The 15,103-nt window shown below is 33.5% G+C and overlaps 1 protein-coding gene across 6 annotated transcripts in view; it reads left to right on the top strand.

Annotated features, from left to right (window-relative positions):
* The window catches only part of moody (G-protein coupled receptor moody), a 485,897-nt gene that overhangs the window by 408,150 nt on the left and 62,644 nt on the right, over positions 1-15,103 (top strand). For 4 of the 6 annotated variants that reach the window (XM_069817640.1, XM_069817631.1, XM_069817635.1 and 1 more), the window contains one exon: positions 11,536-11,601. The exons of 1 other annotated variant lie outside the window; for it this stretch is intronic. In XM_069817640.1, coding sequence (XP_069673741.1) covers positions 11,536-11,601 — 66 coding nt within the window. Of the gene's footprint in view, positions 1-11,303; positions 11,497-11,535; positions 11,602-15,103 lie in introns of those variants that run through there. One more of the 6 variants, XM_069817653.1, reaches the window with a different exon arrangement.

The following is a 15,103-nucleotide window of genomic DNA, read 5'->3' as shown; positions in this document are numbered from 1 at the left end:
TTGTGAAACATAAAGATAATGCAAAATATAAATTATATTAGCTTTATAAGTAAATATGTATTTACATATAAATCCTTTCCCTGGTAATAACAGTAGCAGCAGCAACAGTAGTTGTAGCAGCGGTAATAGTAACAGCAGCAACATCATCAGTAGCAGTAGCAGCAGTAATAGTAGTAATAGTAGCAGCATCAGCAGTAGTAGTAGCAGCAGTAATAGTAGCAGCATCAGCAGAAGTAGTAGCAGCAGCAGTAATAATAGCAGCAGTAGCAGCATCAGCAGAAGTAGTAGCAGCAGCAGTAATAGTAGCAGCAGTAGCAGCATCAGCAGAAGTAGTAGCAGCAGTAATAGTACCAGCAGTAGTTGGAGCTACAGCAGCAGTATTAGCAGCAGCAGTAATAGTAGACGACTTTATTTAATAACTCTTTCGACTATAAAATTTATTCAGCGGCGAAATAAAAATTGAGTGAGAACTGGCTGGCAAATTTTGCCTGAAACCCATCTCTGATAAATGTATGCTCTGGAGCCCACAGCTTTAATAATTGCTTTCATATTAAGAATTTGCCAACCTAAACCAACGGGAACGCACGTATGTATGTATGTATGTATGTAAGTGCGTATATATTTATGTATGTGTATATGTATGTGCGTATTAGAGATGAACAAAACTAACTGCCGCTCTCGCTCGCTGAGTTCGCTGCATTTGTCTTTCGAGTCTCGCTCATCATTCTCGAAATAGCATTTGGTCGGCGTGGAAAGATTTCGTAACTTTGAATAACATACATCATTGAAATAAATAACATTATAAATGTTTAAATGAGACAAAAAGACAAAACAGAACAGTATCTTAGTTATCAAAATTTTCTGGTTCTATTATATGATATATTACCTATGGTTATATGAATAGTAAAAAAAAACAATTCTCAAATAAATTTGCATTTCTAAGAAACGTAAAACATAACGTTACTATCTTTTTACTTGAGATTGCACACTTGATCTCAAACATGTGAAAAGAAAATTTCTAGCCTTTTAATAATGGCTTAGTAATTAAATAAAGACTGAGGAACGGATTATTATACACTGAAAGGTAGAGATGATGTTTCAAATAGGCTACTTGATTGTTTATACATATATATAACAGTTGCCAAAGTAGATATAAAAGTTCAGTCAGGTATAAACAACTGTGGCGATTCAAGGCTGCTTGACGTTTGGGACTTCGGGAGTGATCAATCTCGACGTCTCGAAACACTCACAAGCAGTCTTTACGTCAACGACGCGACGTATACAACATTGTTGTGCGGGTTTTCGGCTTTGCGGGCGCTGTTAGTCTTGCTTTCTCGATCGTTGTTCATCTCTAGTGCGTATGTATGTATGTATGTATGTATGTATGTATGTATGTATGTATGTATGTATAGGTAAATGCGCGTATGTGTGCATATGTGCGTATGTCACAGAAATACCCTGTATAATATAGCCTATGTACTGTATAAGTCTTGTCCGTAAATTTTGAACATACTACTAATAACTACTCTTTAGAATTCGTGTAAGTACATTGTAAAATAGATGTCATGCGACGAGTGTCTAACGAGGGATTCTGCGATAATACTTTAAATCAGGAAACGTAGAATGAAGTACTTCGTTAGGACGAAGCAGCAGGACTCCTTGCGCTCGATATCAACATCTTCAATTAGACAAAGCATTTCACTCCGACCCGGACTCTGGTTCCCGCTGCCGAAGAACTCCGGTCTTGAGTAGGACGTCGGCACGCGAGAGCGGAACGGAGCACCGCCCACGCGGTTGAGCCGCGGCGATCGAAGACGTTGATTGATGAACTCCTTGAGCGATGGCAGCTACAGACGCCACCACCGCCGCCGCCCTGGGCGAGCGCCCGATCCCACAATCGCGATATTATACAAGGGCGCTCTTATCGCCTGCTTGGCTATGCCATACATTACTGCTGATGCATAATGGAGCGCCTAGATATGATACAGCACACAGCTCTATTTGTTTGGCTGTCACAGCTGAAAACACGTCCTATTTTCTATGCCTGTGTCACTGTTTGTCTCAATGTCGCAGGTGAGAAGACATCTCATATCTCTCTCTCCTGCTGAGAAAAACGCGTTCTCTATTCACCTGCTTCTCTCCTCCTCTACAATGTTTGTTACTCATGGAGAGAGATCTAAACCAAGTTCATCAGGTTGATCATGAAAAGAGGGCCATTTATGAACCTTGTATTCCCTACCTTAGTGCCAAGTATAACATCCCTCTCTTCAATTGGTCTGTGACAGGTTTATTTTTTGGTGCTCGGAGTTCTTTACCAAAATTTACATATAATTTTTTAAAACAATTATCAATATCATCTTTTGAAATTCAAAAAATCATCTCGCAAATTCTTAAAAATTCCCTGCAGATTATAAAATTTCATATATACCACTCAGAAGGCCTTAAGTAAGGATATGCTAATTTTAAATAAAATCCTTTATTTATAAGTATAATTTTATAGTCATCTTCTAAGATTTTATTTTATAATTGATAAATCAATGGTGCTTAATTGTTACATTTTATTTGATATTTGATATATTTGATATTTGATATATTTGGTCACAGCACTTCTTTACATGTAATGGTGTACCTCACATTTCTGTATCCGGTGCCACCATTAACACTTACAGTAACACATATTTGCAGTACACGTCTACACAACTTCTACCAATTAAACTATGTACTTTTTTTTTTTTAATTATTACTTGTTCAATCTCACTTTCAGTATTTCTCCTACATTTCGTTTGCTATTCTCTATTTGATCATTAATCGTAATATATCTAAATTTATATATGCCTTTCAAACCCCCTTTTTCCTGTAACTACTATTCACTAAGATTTCAATTTCACTTATTCTCTACAAATTATCATATTGAATTATTTGCCTTACTTGTTCTTTAACCTTTTCTCCTATCTGTCTCTTATCTTCATTTACTGTTCCAACGTTCAAATGTCAGTACTAATTTTATGCTGTCACTTGTTCATTTCTTTTAACCCTTTTTCACTTTTCACTCATTCATATTTGCGCTCACTTTCCACTTTCTCTCTATTCCACTTACACCTAATCCTTTCACAATACTCTCACTTCCTATAAATCTTATATTTCTCTCTACACATCAGCTTATACACTTTCTCGCTCCCCTATACTTCTCTATCGTTTACAATTACAATTACCCTTTACTAGCACTTTTTGATCATATCCCCACATTTTTTAATCGTATCTAATAACATTGCTATATCCTCAGCTGTATTACATTTTATTTTTATAACAGTATTCATATTTAATCAATTATATTTATTTGCTATTAATTTCCGGGTCCTCGTGGTCATCCTTAATTAAGGCCGGACGAGTTATTTCTCTCTCTCTCTCTAAACTATTCCTTTACCTATTTACAATATCTACTCGTTTTTCTCAGCTCAGAAATTTTATTATACTATTTCTTTTAACGTGAAATAATTATACGATCGACATTCAAGAAATTTGATCACATTTTCTATTAATACGGTGACGATATTAATTACACTAGACCTTGAGTAACTGAAATCATGATGTGTTTAAAACAAAGTAGTTTCGAATCCAACAAGCCCGTCATAAAGCATAATGGGGGGGAAAATTAATGATACATAATGAATTCATCATTATTCTACACAAATGGGATGATTAATAAATGCGGGGAATATAAAGGCAAATAGACAAAGTCTATTTCTAAACTACTTAACTGTGGAATTTCAAATTAATCCATTTCTCTGTAATGACATTATTATTATTATTATTATTATTATTATTATTATTATTATTATTATTATTATTATTTTATAACGTGGAGCATATGAATAACGTAGTTTCTACTCCATCGCATAGCGTAATTTTTTCTTTCACTATACAAGACGACAACTCTACCCCATTATTTTCTGGCTTAGTTGTCTCATAAATGGTTCCTTGTTTTATCACTTGTGAGGTTCAGACCTGTCTTCGGACAATTGACTAAACAACTTACAAGATTAAGTGTTCGTGGCACATTGCAGCATGTGACGACAGTTTTAGTAGTAGTTGCATGTAGTGCTAGTAGCAGTAGCAGCAGCAGTAGCAGTAGTAGTAGTAATATTAATAGCAGGTGGTAGTAGTAGTAGGCCCAATAGGTCAGTAGGAAGTAGTAATAAAAGCTATAAATGTAGAAGTAACAATCTATACTCGAATCTCTGAAGTATAATCGATTGATAATGACATGAGAGATCGACAATCGACACGCAGAAAAAAGTGAACTCGCTATACAAAGAAAACAATGACTCTCTGCAAGATCAAATATGCTTTCTTTAAAATTGAAAAAAAAAAAAAAAAGAGTTAATAGCACGATAAGAATTCTGAGTTATTTTTCGAATCTTTTACATCAGACTATACGCACTTACGGTTTCTACGAATGCTTGAACGATGTCATAATGATGATGAAAATAATTTAATAACAACAATTTCGCATAGGTATGTACCAATAGGATACAGAAATCAGGAAAGACCGAGATATCAGTGGAGAGTTCAAGGCCATCTTTCTTAGTATAAGCCTACTGTCTCATCTTATGGTCTAAACGAAGAAGTTCATGATTAATATTAATAATAATAATAAAGCAGCTCAAACTTAAACCAGGATTAAGGATAATTAGGTACAGGTCTCCATATTTTTGACAGTATCCTAACGTAGCCTACTATTTTAGAAAGATGAGCGAGACCGATGGTATTTGTGGACTGTACCTAATTACAACAGAGATAACAAAACGCATTCCTTGTGACTTAATAGCTTGTTATAAACTTTATGTATATAAAAGACACTTTTAACTCCTGAGAGTATTAAAACTGCAGGCTCTAGCATAATTCTGAAATACTGTACATAAGTTCAACCTATTTAATAGCAAACTCAAAACATGTTATATCTGAAAAGACTTGTTCGGGAGTTGTGAAAATTGGCAAATTAAAGCTTACAAATACACACACATTCCTATTTCTATATCATATAAGTTACAAAGTGATCCAGGAAAGGTAAGCGAAATAATTATAACGTTGAACGCATGATTATGGATATATATTTTTAATTAGTTATTTTACGACGCTTTATCAACTGCTATGGTTATCTAGCGTCTACATGATATGAAGACGATAATGCCGGCGAAATGAGTTCAGGGCCCAGCGCCCAAATTGACCCAGCATTTGCTCTTAAGAGGTTGAGGGAAAACCCTGGAGAAAACCTTAACCAGGTAACTTGTCCCAACCACGATTTGAACCCGGGCCCGCTTGTTACATGGTCAAGCACGGTAACCGTTACTCCACAGCGGTGGGCGATTATGGATATTAGATCGTCTTCATATCGAACACAAGTACTATTCCACGAACTGGAAGAAGCAGACTTAAGCACGTCTGCGTTATTGGGCACGTCGCACACCCAATAAAGTACTGTCGTAAGTCGAAAATCACATAGGCCTACTACTTCCGTGTATTTTCAAGGCTGTTTTGCTGGCTGGATGTATGAAATTCTAATAATCAAATAGTACATTATCAAAGGTTTTAGTATCTATTTACTTACTTATTTACAAATGGCTTTCAAGGAACCAGAAGGTTCATTGCCGCCCTCACATAAGCCCGCCATCGGTCTCTATCCTGTGCAAGATTAATCCAGTCTCTATCATCATATCCCACCTCCCTCAAATCAATTTTAATATTATCCTCCCATCTACGTCTCGGTCTCCCCAAAGGTCTTTTTCCCTCTCCCAACTAACACTCTATATGCATTTCTGGATTCGCCCATACGTGCTACATGCCCTGTCCATCTCAAACGTCTGGATTTAATGTTCCTAATTATGTCAGGTGAAGAATACAATGCATGCAGTTCTGTGTTGTGTAACTTTCTCCATTCTCCTGTAACTTCATCCCGCTTAGCCCCAAATATTTTCCTAAGCACCTTATTCTCAAACACTCTTGACCTATGTTCCTCTGGGAGTCCAAGTTTCACAACCATGCAGAACAACCGGTAATATAACTGTTTTATAAATTCTAACTTTCAGATTTTTTGACAGCAGACTAGATGATAAAAGCTTCTCAACCGAATAATAACAGGCATTTCCCATATTTATTCTGCGTTTAATTTCCTCCCGAGTGTCATTTATATTTGTTACTGTTGCTTCAAGATATTTGAATTTTTCCACCCCTTCGAAGGATAAATCTCCAATTTTTATATTTCCATTTCGTACAATATTCTGGTCACGAGAAATAATCATATACTTTGTCTTTTCGGGATTTACTTCCAAACCGATCGCTTTATCTATTATTAAAATATTTTACAGCAGTATTTTACTAGGAAATAGGCCTATATCTTCACAATTGAAGGGTTCAGAGCCATAGTGGGCAAAGCGTCATTTATTAAAAACGGAGAAAGCAAGGATTAAAGTCAAGTGAATACCATAGTTTAATGAAAATTGATATATCATTTAGTTTTAATGTGTATACTTTATATTATTTGCTATATATTTCCATTGAATTATGCTAATAACTTCATTTTAACCCTTGTTTTCTACGGTTTTAGTAAATGGCGCTTGGCCCACTATGGCTCTGAACCCTTCAATTTTCAACTTACGACACTATTTTAATGGGAGTGCGACGTGTACTCGCTAATGTTTATGAAAACGCTGATTATCACTGAAATCGGCGGTGATCTGACGAATGTCATGTGCTACTCAGTGGACATGTCAATAAGCAGAAATATCGTTTCCTCGGTTGGGAAAAACTGAATGAGTGTGCACAGAGACCACTACATTATGAAAAAATAGCATATGAGCTGCTGTGTCTACTATGGCCTTACTGGTCCATAATTCATTGATGATGAACAACACTACCTATAACACTGTACAGTAGTGGCAAAAAAACCGGACCGACCCTTGTAGCTGATTTCAGAGCCTTGTTCACTCCAGAGCACGATAGACTGGTAACTAAGACTTTCGTGGTTCGAATCCTGCCTGGGAAGGAAACTTTTTTTTTTTTGTTTCTTAATCAAATTTATTCGCAATACTTTTCGATTGCTGGTAAAATTGATGATCAGGGAATAATAGGTTAATTAAGTAGTAAAATATCGCTGCAATCGAAAAGTATTGGGAATAAACTGTGGATATAAAGGGAAAAGTTGAGACGGTGTCGGGTGGAGTTCCCTGGTAGCTCAGTTGGTAAGAGCGCTGGTACGTTCAACCAGAGGTCCCGGGATCGATACCCGGCCCCGGAACAATTTTTCCCTTGAAATTATTCAAATCTGCTTTATAGGGAGCCTTACCTGAAAGACTAGATTTGCAAAATATAAAACTGTTCAGTAGGAAGAAAAACACATTTACTCATTCTATGCCAGTAGAACATGGGAGACTGTGAATTCTTGAATTTTCGAAAGAAAGAAATCTAATTACATATAGGAGATTTTATTATTTGCTGTATCACTATTTAAGGTATTTAATAGAGCAAAAACCTGAAAATCGATAAATATGTTACATAGGAGTTATTGCAGGAACAAAAACGATATGTATTGTAGCTTATCATAAATAATGGTGCAAGACATCTAGAACACATACCTGTACTGATTTGATAACTATTGCGTTGTGTGTTAAATGTTACCGAATTCTTTCGGCTACTTTTTTTTTTTGGATCACCCTGTAGTCGACTGAACATATTTTATTCTAAATGGAGATTAACTTCCGTTATAGTGTTGTTCCTTTCGTTTTAAATTTTGTGCATTCCGATAAACTTTTTCTAAACTTGTTTTTTCCCCTCAGTTTTCCATTCTTCAATCTTGTTAAAGCTGTTAGTGAATAGTAAATATTTTAAAGCATTAAAATAAATTTTAATCATCCTGTATAATCTGATGTCCAAGTAGTTAATAATTGACTCAGTAGTGAATTTTCTATTTGTACCTTCACCAGTATAATGTCGCACATTTTAACTCACATTATTCGTTGTGCATGTCATTTATTACATTATTTTAACGCACTGCACATACCTGCACAAAGTGAACCACTTGAAACGCCTGCCTATATATTACGAAGTAGAATATTCGAAAGTTTTGTATAATTACAGAGTCGAACATGAAGCCCCCTCGTTCGATATTACTGAACCATATAGTCAATTAATAGCATAATGGTGACAGCTCTTCCGTGAAATTGATAAATACCAACAGCTCAGTGTTAATGGGTTTGTAAATTCCAATACATAAGCTCGTAACTGTCTATGTTCTCTTTTTCCCTATAATTTCTTTCTCTTTTCTCAGTTTCTTCTCGTCGCCTTTGCCATTCATTTCACTCATCATTTTTGTCCCTTTATCCTTTTGCATTTTTCCTATTCATTTTCTCCTCTCTCCGCTACTTCATCTATCCATCTATTCTTTATACTCCTTTCTTCCACGCTTCCTCTTCCCATCTATCTCCATTTCTCTTTTGATTTTTATTATTTATTTATTTCTATTATTCCTTCGTCTTTCATTTCTTTCTTTTTTCCATTCTTCTAATCGTTCTTTCTTTAGCTCCTCTATTTCATTATTCGTTCCTATCAACTCTTCTATACCCTTTGTTCCATCCCCTTTTCTAACATTAACTTCTCTTGCTTTGTCTTTCAATGTTTCATTTCTTCCTTTCTTTCTCGCCTCTATTTATTTATATCTTTCTAACTCTTCCTTCTCTTTTCACTTTCTTTCGAACCATTTTTCAATTCTTTCTTTGTTTATCTGTCTCATAATTTCTCCCTTTCTCTCTCTCTTCCTCCATTATTTTGTATATTTCTCTTTGCCTTTCTTTGCACCTTTTTTCCATTCATTCATTCTTTCAATCCTTTCTTTCAGTTTTTTCTATTTCTTTTCCTTTTTCGTAATTTCTTCCACTCTCTCTCCTGTCTTCCTTTGCATCTTCAATTATCTCTATTCCTCTCTTCTCATCTTCTTTCCAATTATTCTTTCATTTTCTTTCTCCATTTACCCCCATTTATTCTTGCTATAAGTTTTCTTATATTTTTGCTACTTTTCCTATTCTCTTTTATTTCGTATATTCGTTTCTATTTATGCCTTTTTCTTTGCCTTTCCTTTTGTCTTCTTATTGTTCTATTTAGTTCTTTATGTTTTAACTTTTCCTTCTCTATTTCATTTTATGTCTAGTAAGGTTTATTTTATATCTGTTCTTTTTCTTTTTCTTCTTCTTTTCTACTTCTTTCTTTTCTCCTTTATTATTTTTCCCATTTCTCACAGTTCTTCTTGACTTTTTAATGTTCATTTTCTTGTTCCCTTGTTTTCTATTCCGTTATTCTTTCAGTTCATTTGATTTCTTAGTCTTTTCGTTTATTAATTCTCTATTTTAAACTTTTTAGTTGAACTGATTTCATTTACTTGTGTTCCTCTGATATGTGTCTTCGGCTGCAATAACAATAATAATAATAATAATAATAATAATAATAATAATAATAATAATAATAATAATAATAATAGAGGAAGTATTACAAATATGGAATACCATTTCGTTTTTACGTTTTGGAATCTACAAGTTTTGAATACTGAACATTAAGTATCGTCCTATTTATTGCTGAATGTCCCTGTGAATGGTACAGAAGTTCGTAAGATGTTATAAAATGTTTGAAAAAAATTATTTCCTCAAAATTTAGCATATTCCCTTCATAAAAATGGAGATACAAATATGTAATACTATTAACAAGTTACAAGGTAAACAAAACTGCAAAGTCAAAATGGCTTCTACTAAGAAAAGCACAGAAAAAGCATTCAGCATCTTCATTAAGTGTTTTTCCAACCGTAATATTGAATCCAGATGAATCGTCTCTCACGTCTTTTCTCGAACTTGTTTTAGGGCTTCTTGCATTGCCTTTTCATTCCACTGTTTTCTTAGTTTGTTGGAAAGTGAGGTTTTCCCTCCTCCTACGTACAGGTGCCAACATTAGTAACGAAACAGAAAACGATGGAATACTAATAATTCTAGTATTTCATATTTGTGACACACTGATGTAAGTCATAACCTCAAAATATATAATTTAAAAACGAAATCAATTAAACATACATTACTATAAACGTAGATTATTTCTCTTTAAGAATACATATCATTAATATTTCTATAAAGAGAAATAACAATGTATATTCAAGAAAATACAATACCGCCAAAATTTTCACTTTCTTCGAAAACGCAATAATGGTGAAAGTTTCAACAGTTCAGCTTCTAACTGAAAACTAACACATTCCCGCGAAAGTAATTTGGAAGGTTTCGGTTAGGATACAACGCGTCTCTGATCGCATTTCACCTATTTCATATTTGTACCACTATTTCATATTTGTAACACTTCCTATAATAATAATAATAATAATAATAATAATAATAATAATAATAATAATAATAATAATAATAATAATAATAATTTTACATCTTTATTACACAACTTTTAACACTATTTCACTTCGAAATATGTATTATATGTCTTCCTCGTGTTACATTCTAACGTACCTGGTTAACATGTTTCGGCCTGTTATGGGCCTTCTTCAGAACTGGTTGTTGCTGGTCTTGGCGCCTTTTGTTTTGTTTCCTATGGGGGTGTGTTTGTGTAGTGTAATGCATAACACGTCACAAATGCTAACCACACCTACAGACATATCAACATAGACATGGAAATTCTACACATACAACCAAAAAGCCAGAAATTAAACACACTAGAACAATACGAATATACAGACACACAAAAACACATCCAAATGAAATTCTCAACACACAACTCAATTTCAGAACACACACTCTTTGACTCCACATTACACTACACAAACACACCCCCACAGGAAACAAAACAAAAGGCGACAAGACCAGCAACAATCAATTCTGAAGAAGGCCCATAACAGGCCGAAACATGTTAACCAGGTACGATAGAATTTAACACGAGAAAGACATATAATATATATTCCGAAATAATAATTGTCCGTAGTAATTACAAACAGTATTAAATTACTGTTGCGAAATATCTCTGAGAAGCATATCCTTCATGCCTCAGTAGTAGGCCTACTCCTTCAGTAGTCTTTAACTCTAGTATATTCACTCAGAAGTATCTTACAACAAACAGAATAATATTGTAAAAGAAAGTATGTTAATCTTTCATTCGTCTAAAATGATCTAAAGCTCTGAATATGATTGTAAGTAACAAATGTCTATTCAGTAATATCCCACGGGGGGCTATGTTTGTTCCACTCTGTAACATTCTATGTACGCCTCCGTCAGGAGTTCCTGGCCAAGAAACCGGTGCGCCTGGTGGAGAAGACGGCAGCATAGCGGCGGTTAGACTCCAGAAAATAAACCGAATTGGGGAAAGCGTCAATGAGGTGCAAGAATCTCCAGCCACGACTCGTAAATTCTAAGTTAAGACACGATGATGTTGTGCATGTACTGTGCTGTGCTGTGTCATGTTCAGCCTTTCTGATATTAACTAGTTTTCTTTGCTTTTTATTCGTAGGTAAGAAGCATGAGCTACGATTCAGCATCACCACCGTTGGTATCACTGAACAGCAGCTTAACCAACGTAAGAGCGTGCTGTCAGAAACGAAAAACACTGAGGAACAAGTATAGCCAAATTTGAGATTTGAAGCTTTCAACGTAATTGGATTTTGGTGCAGTTTTTGGGTGTTTGAGCCATGTGTTGAAACAAACCCACTAAACATTTTGGAACTACCTACTAGGTCTAACTTTAGACATGTCGCTTTGATATTGAAAGATTCGCCTGATCAGTTAAGTATCTTATGTCTGGTTAACGTTGACAACTGCATAAAGGTAATTTTGCGTCAAATCTGTCAATTTATTACATGGGACAAGCTTTAAACCATAATGTATCAGTGAAAAGTCGCCAGAAACATTAGAAATTAAACTAGATATCTTCAAACGTTTTGGTCCACAACTTCCTTGGTTTCTACATAAAGTCCCGGAGCTACTGTGCATCGATAAATTTTGTTTTATTTAGTTCTTTTCAACTTTGCACCTTCTTTTTAATATAAAATCTTTAAATTGGTTGAACCAAACTCTTACGTAAAAGACCATCTTTATACATTTTTGAATACCAAGTTAAGAGAAAAATTAAACTGAAACTATTTTGAAGACCAAGTCTAGAGAAAAATTAAACTGAAATTATATATTTCTGAAGACTAAGTCAGGAGAGAAAAAAACTGAAATTGTTTTGAAGATCAAGTCTAGAGAAAAATTAAATTGAAATTACAAAATTTTGAAGATCAAGTCTAGAGAAAAATTAAAATGAAATTATTTTGAAGACCAAGTCTAGAGAAAAATTAAATTGAAATTATAAATTTTTGAAAACCAATTATAGAGAAAAATTAAAGTGAAAATTATACATTTTTGAAGACTAAGTCTAGGGAAAAATCAAACTGAAATTATACATATTTGAAGACCAAATCTAGAGAAAAATTAAGCTGAAATTATTTTGAATACCATGTCTAGAGAAAAATTAAACTGAAATTATTTTGAAGACCAAATCTAGAGAAAAATTACACTGAAATTATAAATTTTTGAAGATGAAGCCTAGAGAAAAATTAAACTGAAATTATTTTGAAGACGAAGTCTACAGTAAAATTAAACTGAAATTATAAATTTGTGAAGACCAAGCCTACAGAAAAATTAAACTGAAATTATTTTGAAGACCAAGTCTAGAGAAAAATTAAACTGAAATTATTTTGAAGACCAAATCTAGAGAAAAATTACACTGAAATTATAAATTTTTGAAGACCAAGCCTAGAGAAAAATTAAACTAAAAATTATAAATTTTTGAAGACCAAGCCTAAAGAAAAATTAAACTGAAAATTATAAATTTTTTAATACCAAGTCTAGAGAAAAATTAAATTGAAAATTATACATTTTTGAAGACCAAGTCTAGGGTAAAATCAAACTGAATTATAAATTTTTAAGACCAAGTGCAGAGAAAAATTAAACTGAAATTATATATTTTTAAGACCACATTTAGAGAAAAATTAAACTGAAATTATAAATTTTTGAAGACCAAGTGTAGAGAAAAATTGAACTGAAAATTATACATTTTTGAAGAGAGAAAAATTAAACTGAAATTATACATTTTTGAAGACCAAGTCTAGGGGAAAATCAAACTGAAATTACACATATTTGAACACCAAGTGTAGAGGAAAATTAAACTGAAATTATAAATTTTTGAAGACCAAGTCTACAAAAAAATTAAACTTAAATTATGAAGATAATTGGAGGTCCTCAGCCTGTAGCGAGTTACCATGGCATGCGATCATAATTCCGTCTAAAATTTGGACAGCGCCTTTTTTGAACGAATGCTGCGACTCCTGCTGAACAATTTCAGATCCAAGCAACCAGACAAAATTCGTCCTTTCCACAAAATTTATCGCTCCTTACGTCATTTTGCCACTTAGGATCTTAAAAGTGGTAAATAACACTGGACAATAGAATATAATAAAGCTCCAAGATTCATCTTTTAGGATCGAATGCTGCTATGTATCTCAGTAGAGAAATCCTTGGTATTGTACATTGTTCGTAAAGATAAAAATGATTTGCATCTATGTGACAGGAGTTGCAGAAAACTTTTAATCTCTTGTCACCATAGTGACAAAAGTATTACTGCCCATTCTCCAACTTTCTTCAGTTCTAGTCAATAACTTCTGCTTTTAAGTGAAGAGAAATACAATCCGATTTACAACGTATCTAGAACTATTTTCCCTAACAGTGAAATAGCTTAGTCACTAACAGGTATAAAAGTTTTTTAACCTTTTATATACGCACTTACTTGTACATTTATGCCTCTTTAGTTATCTTTTCGATAACTGAATGAATGGCAATACTGAAATTTTGTAATTCGTTTTCCCATAAAAACTGTAGTGTCTTCCCACAAATACAGTAATCCAATTATCAGCGCAGCAAAGATTGTTTCTAAGTTTTAAAATTATTTACAATGCTACCTCACATATACAGTCACATGAGTTTTCGAACAAAACTGCTTTTGTCAGATGCCAACCGTTGAGGTAATTACATTAATATTGTTTTTGCGTGCAAGCACTTTGTACGTCCTTCGTAGAACTTATCTTAAACAATTCTTACGCTGACTTTACGTAAAATAGCTAATTGTATTAAGTAAATCAAAGTTATTCTTATTTAAAAGTAATATATAAATAAAACAAAGCAGAATACAACTGATATGGCCTTTCCAGCGCTCAAAAACGGATTAAAACAAAGCAGTTTACGATATCACGTGACCGCATGCGCAGAATCACTACAAATCTTGCCGCTTTCATACCTGATAATCTATATAGTCATATAGTCTACCTAAAAATACGACATGATGTAAAGTTGGAATAGCAATCAGTCTATGAAATTTAGTGTTTCTGAATGTAATTTATCTATTACTACTTTTCATTGCCCCTCAAATTTACCTCTTTCCATTTTAGCACACTGTCCTATATTATCTCTTCAAGAGATGTATTATCCTAAACAATTAAGAGAGATTACTTATTAAATTTCAATATTTTCTATGTTTATCTTTTTCCTGGTAGTTTCAGTACCCGAAAATGTCATCAACCAGTTTCCTTGCAGATATGTTCATACTAAAAAAATTGTTATTTGTTAAGTTTAATGTGGTCCTTTCAATTCATATATACACTCAAAAGTTACAACTTAGTCATTTACAAAATGTTTCTCTTTAATTAGATGATATAGTATATTCTCACAAGATGATTGTGAAATGTTATAATCCGTAAAATTTATATTTTTCATTATTATCGTTAGAAAAACATAGAGAATTCAATGTTGAAAAACATATGGCATTTCTTGATTTGAAGAAAGCTTTCGATAGAGTAAATATAAATAAATTATTGGAGATTCTAACACATGATGATATTCCAAATAAATTAATAAAAGCTATATACAATATTTATAACGATAACTATATACAAGTTAGGACTGAAAACAAACTTTTGAAATGGAAGTCCATAAATCAAGGAGTCAGTCAAGCTTCTAGCCTTTCACCTCTGCTTTTCATAATATAC

The sequence above is a fragment of the Periplaneta americana genome, chromosome 2, assembly GCF_040183065.1.
Source record: "Periplaneta americana isolate PAMFEO1 chromosome 2, P.americana_PAMFEO1_priV1, whole genome shotgun sequence".
Lineage (NCBI taxonomy): Eukaryota > Metazoa > Arthropoda > Insecta > Blattodea > Blattidae > Periplaneta > Periplaneta americana.
This window is presented reverse-complemented; position numbering and strand designations above follow the sequence as displayed.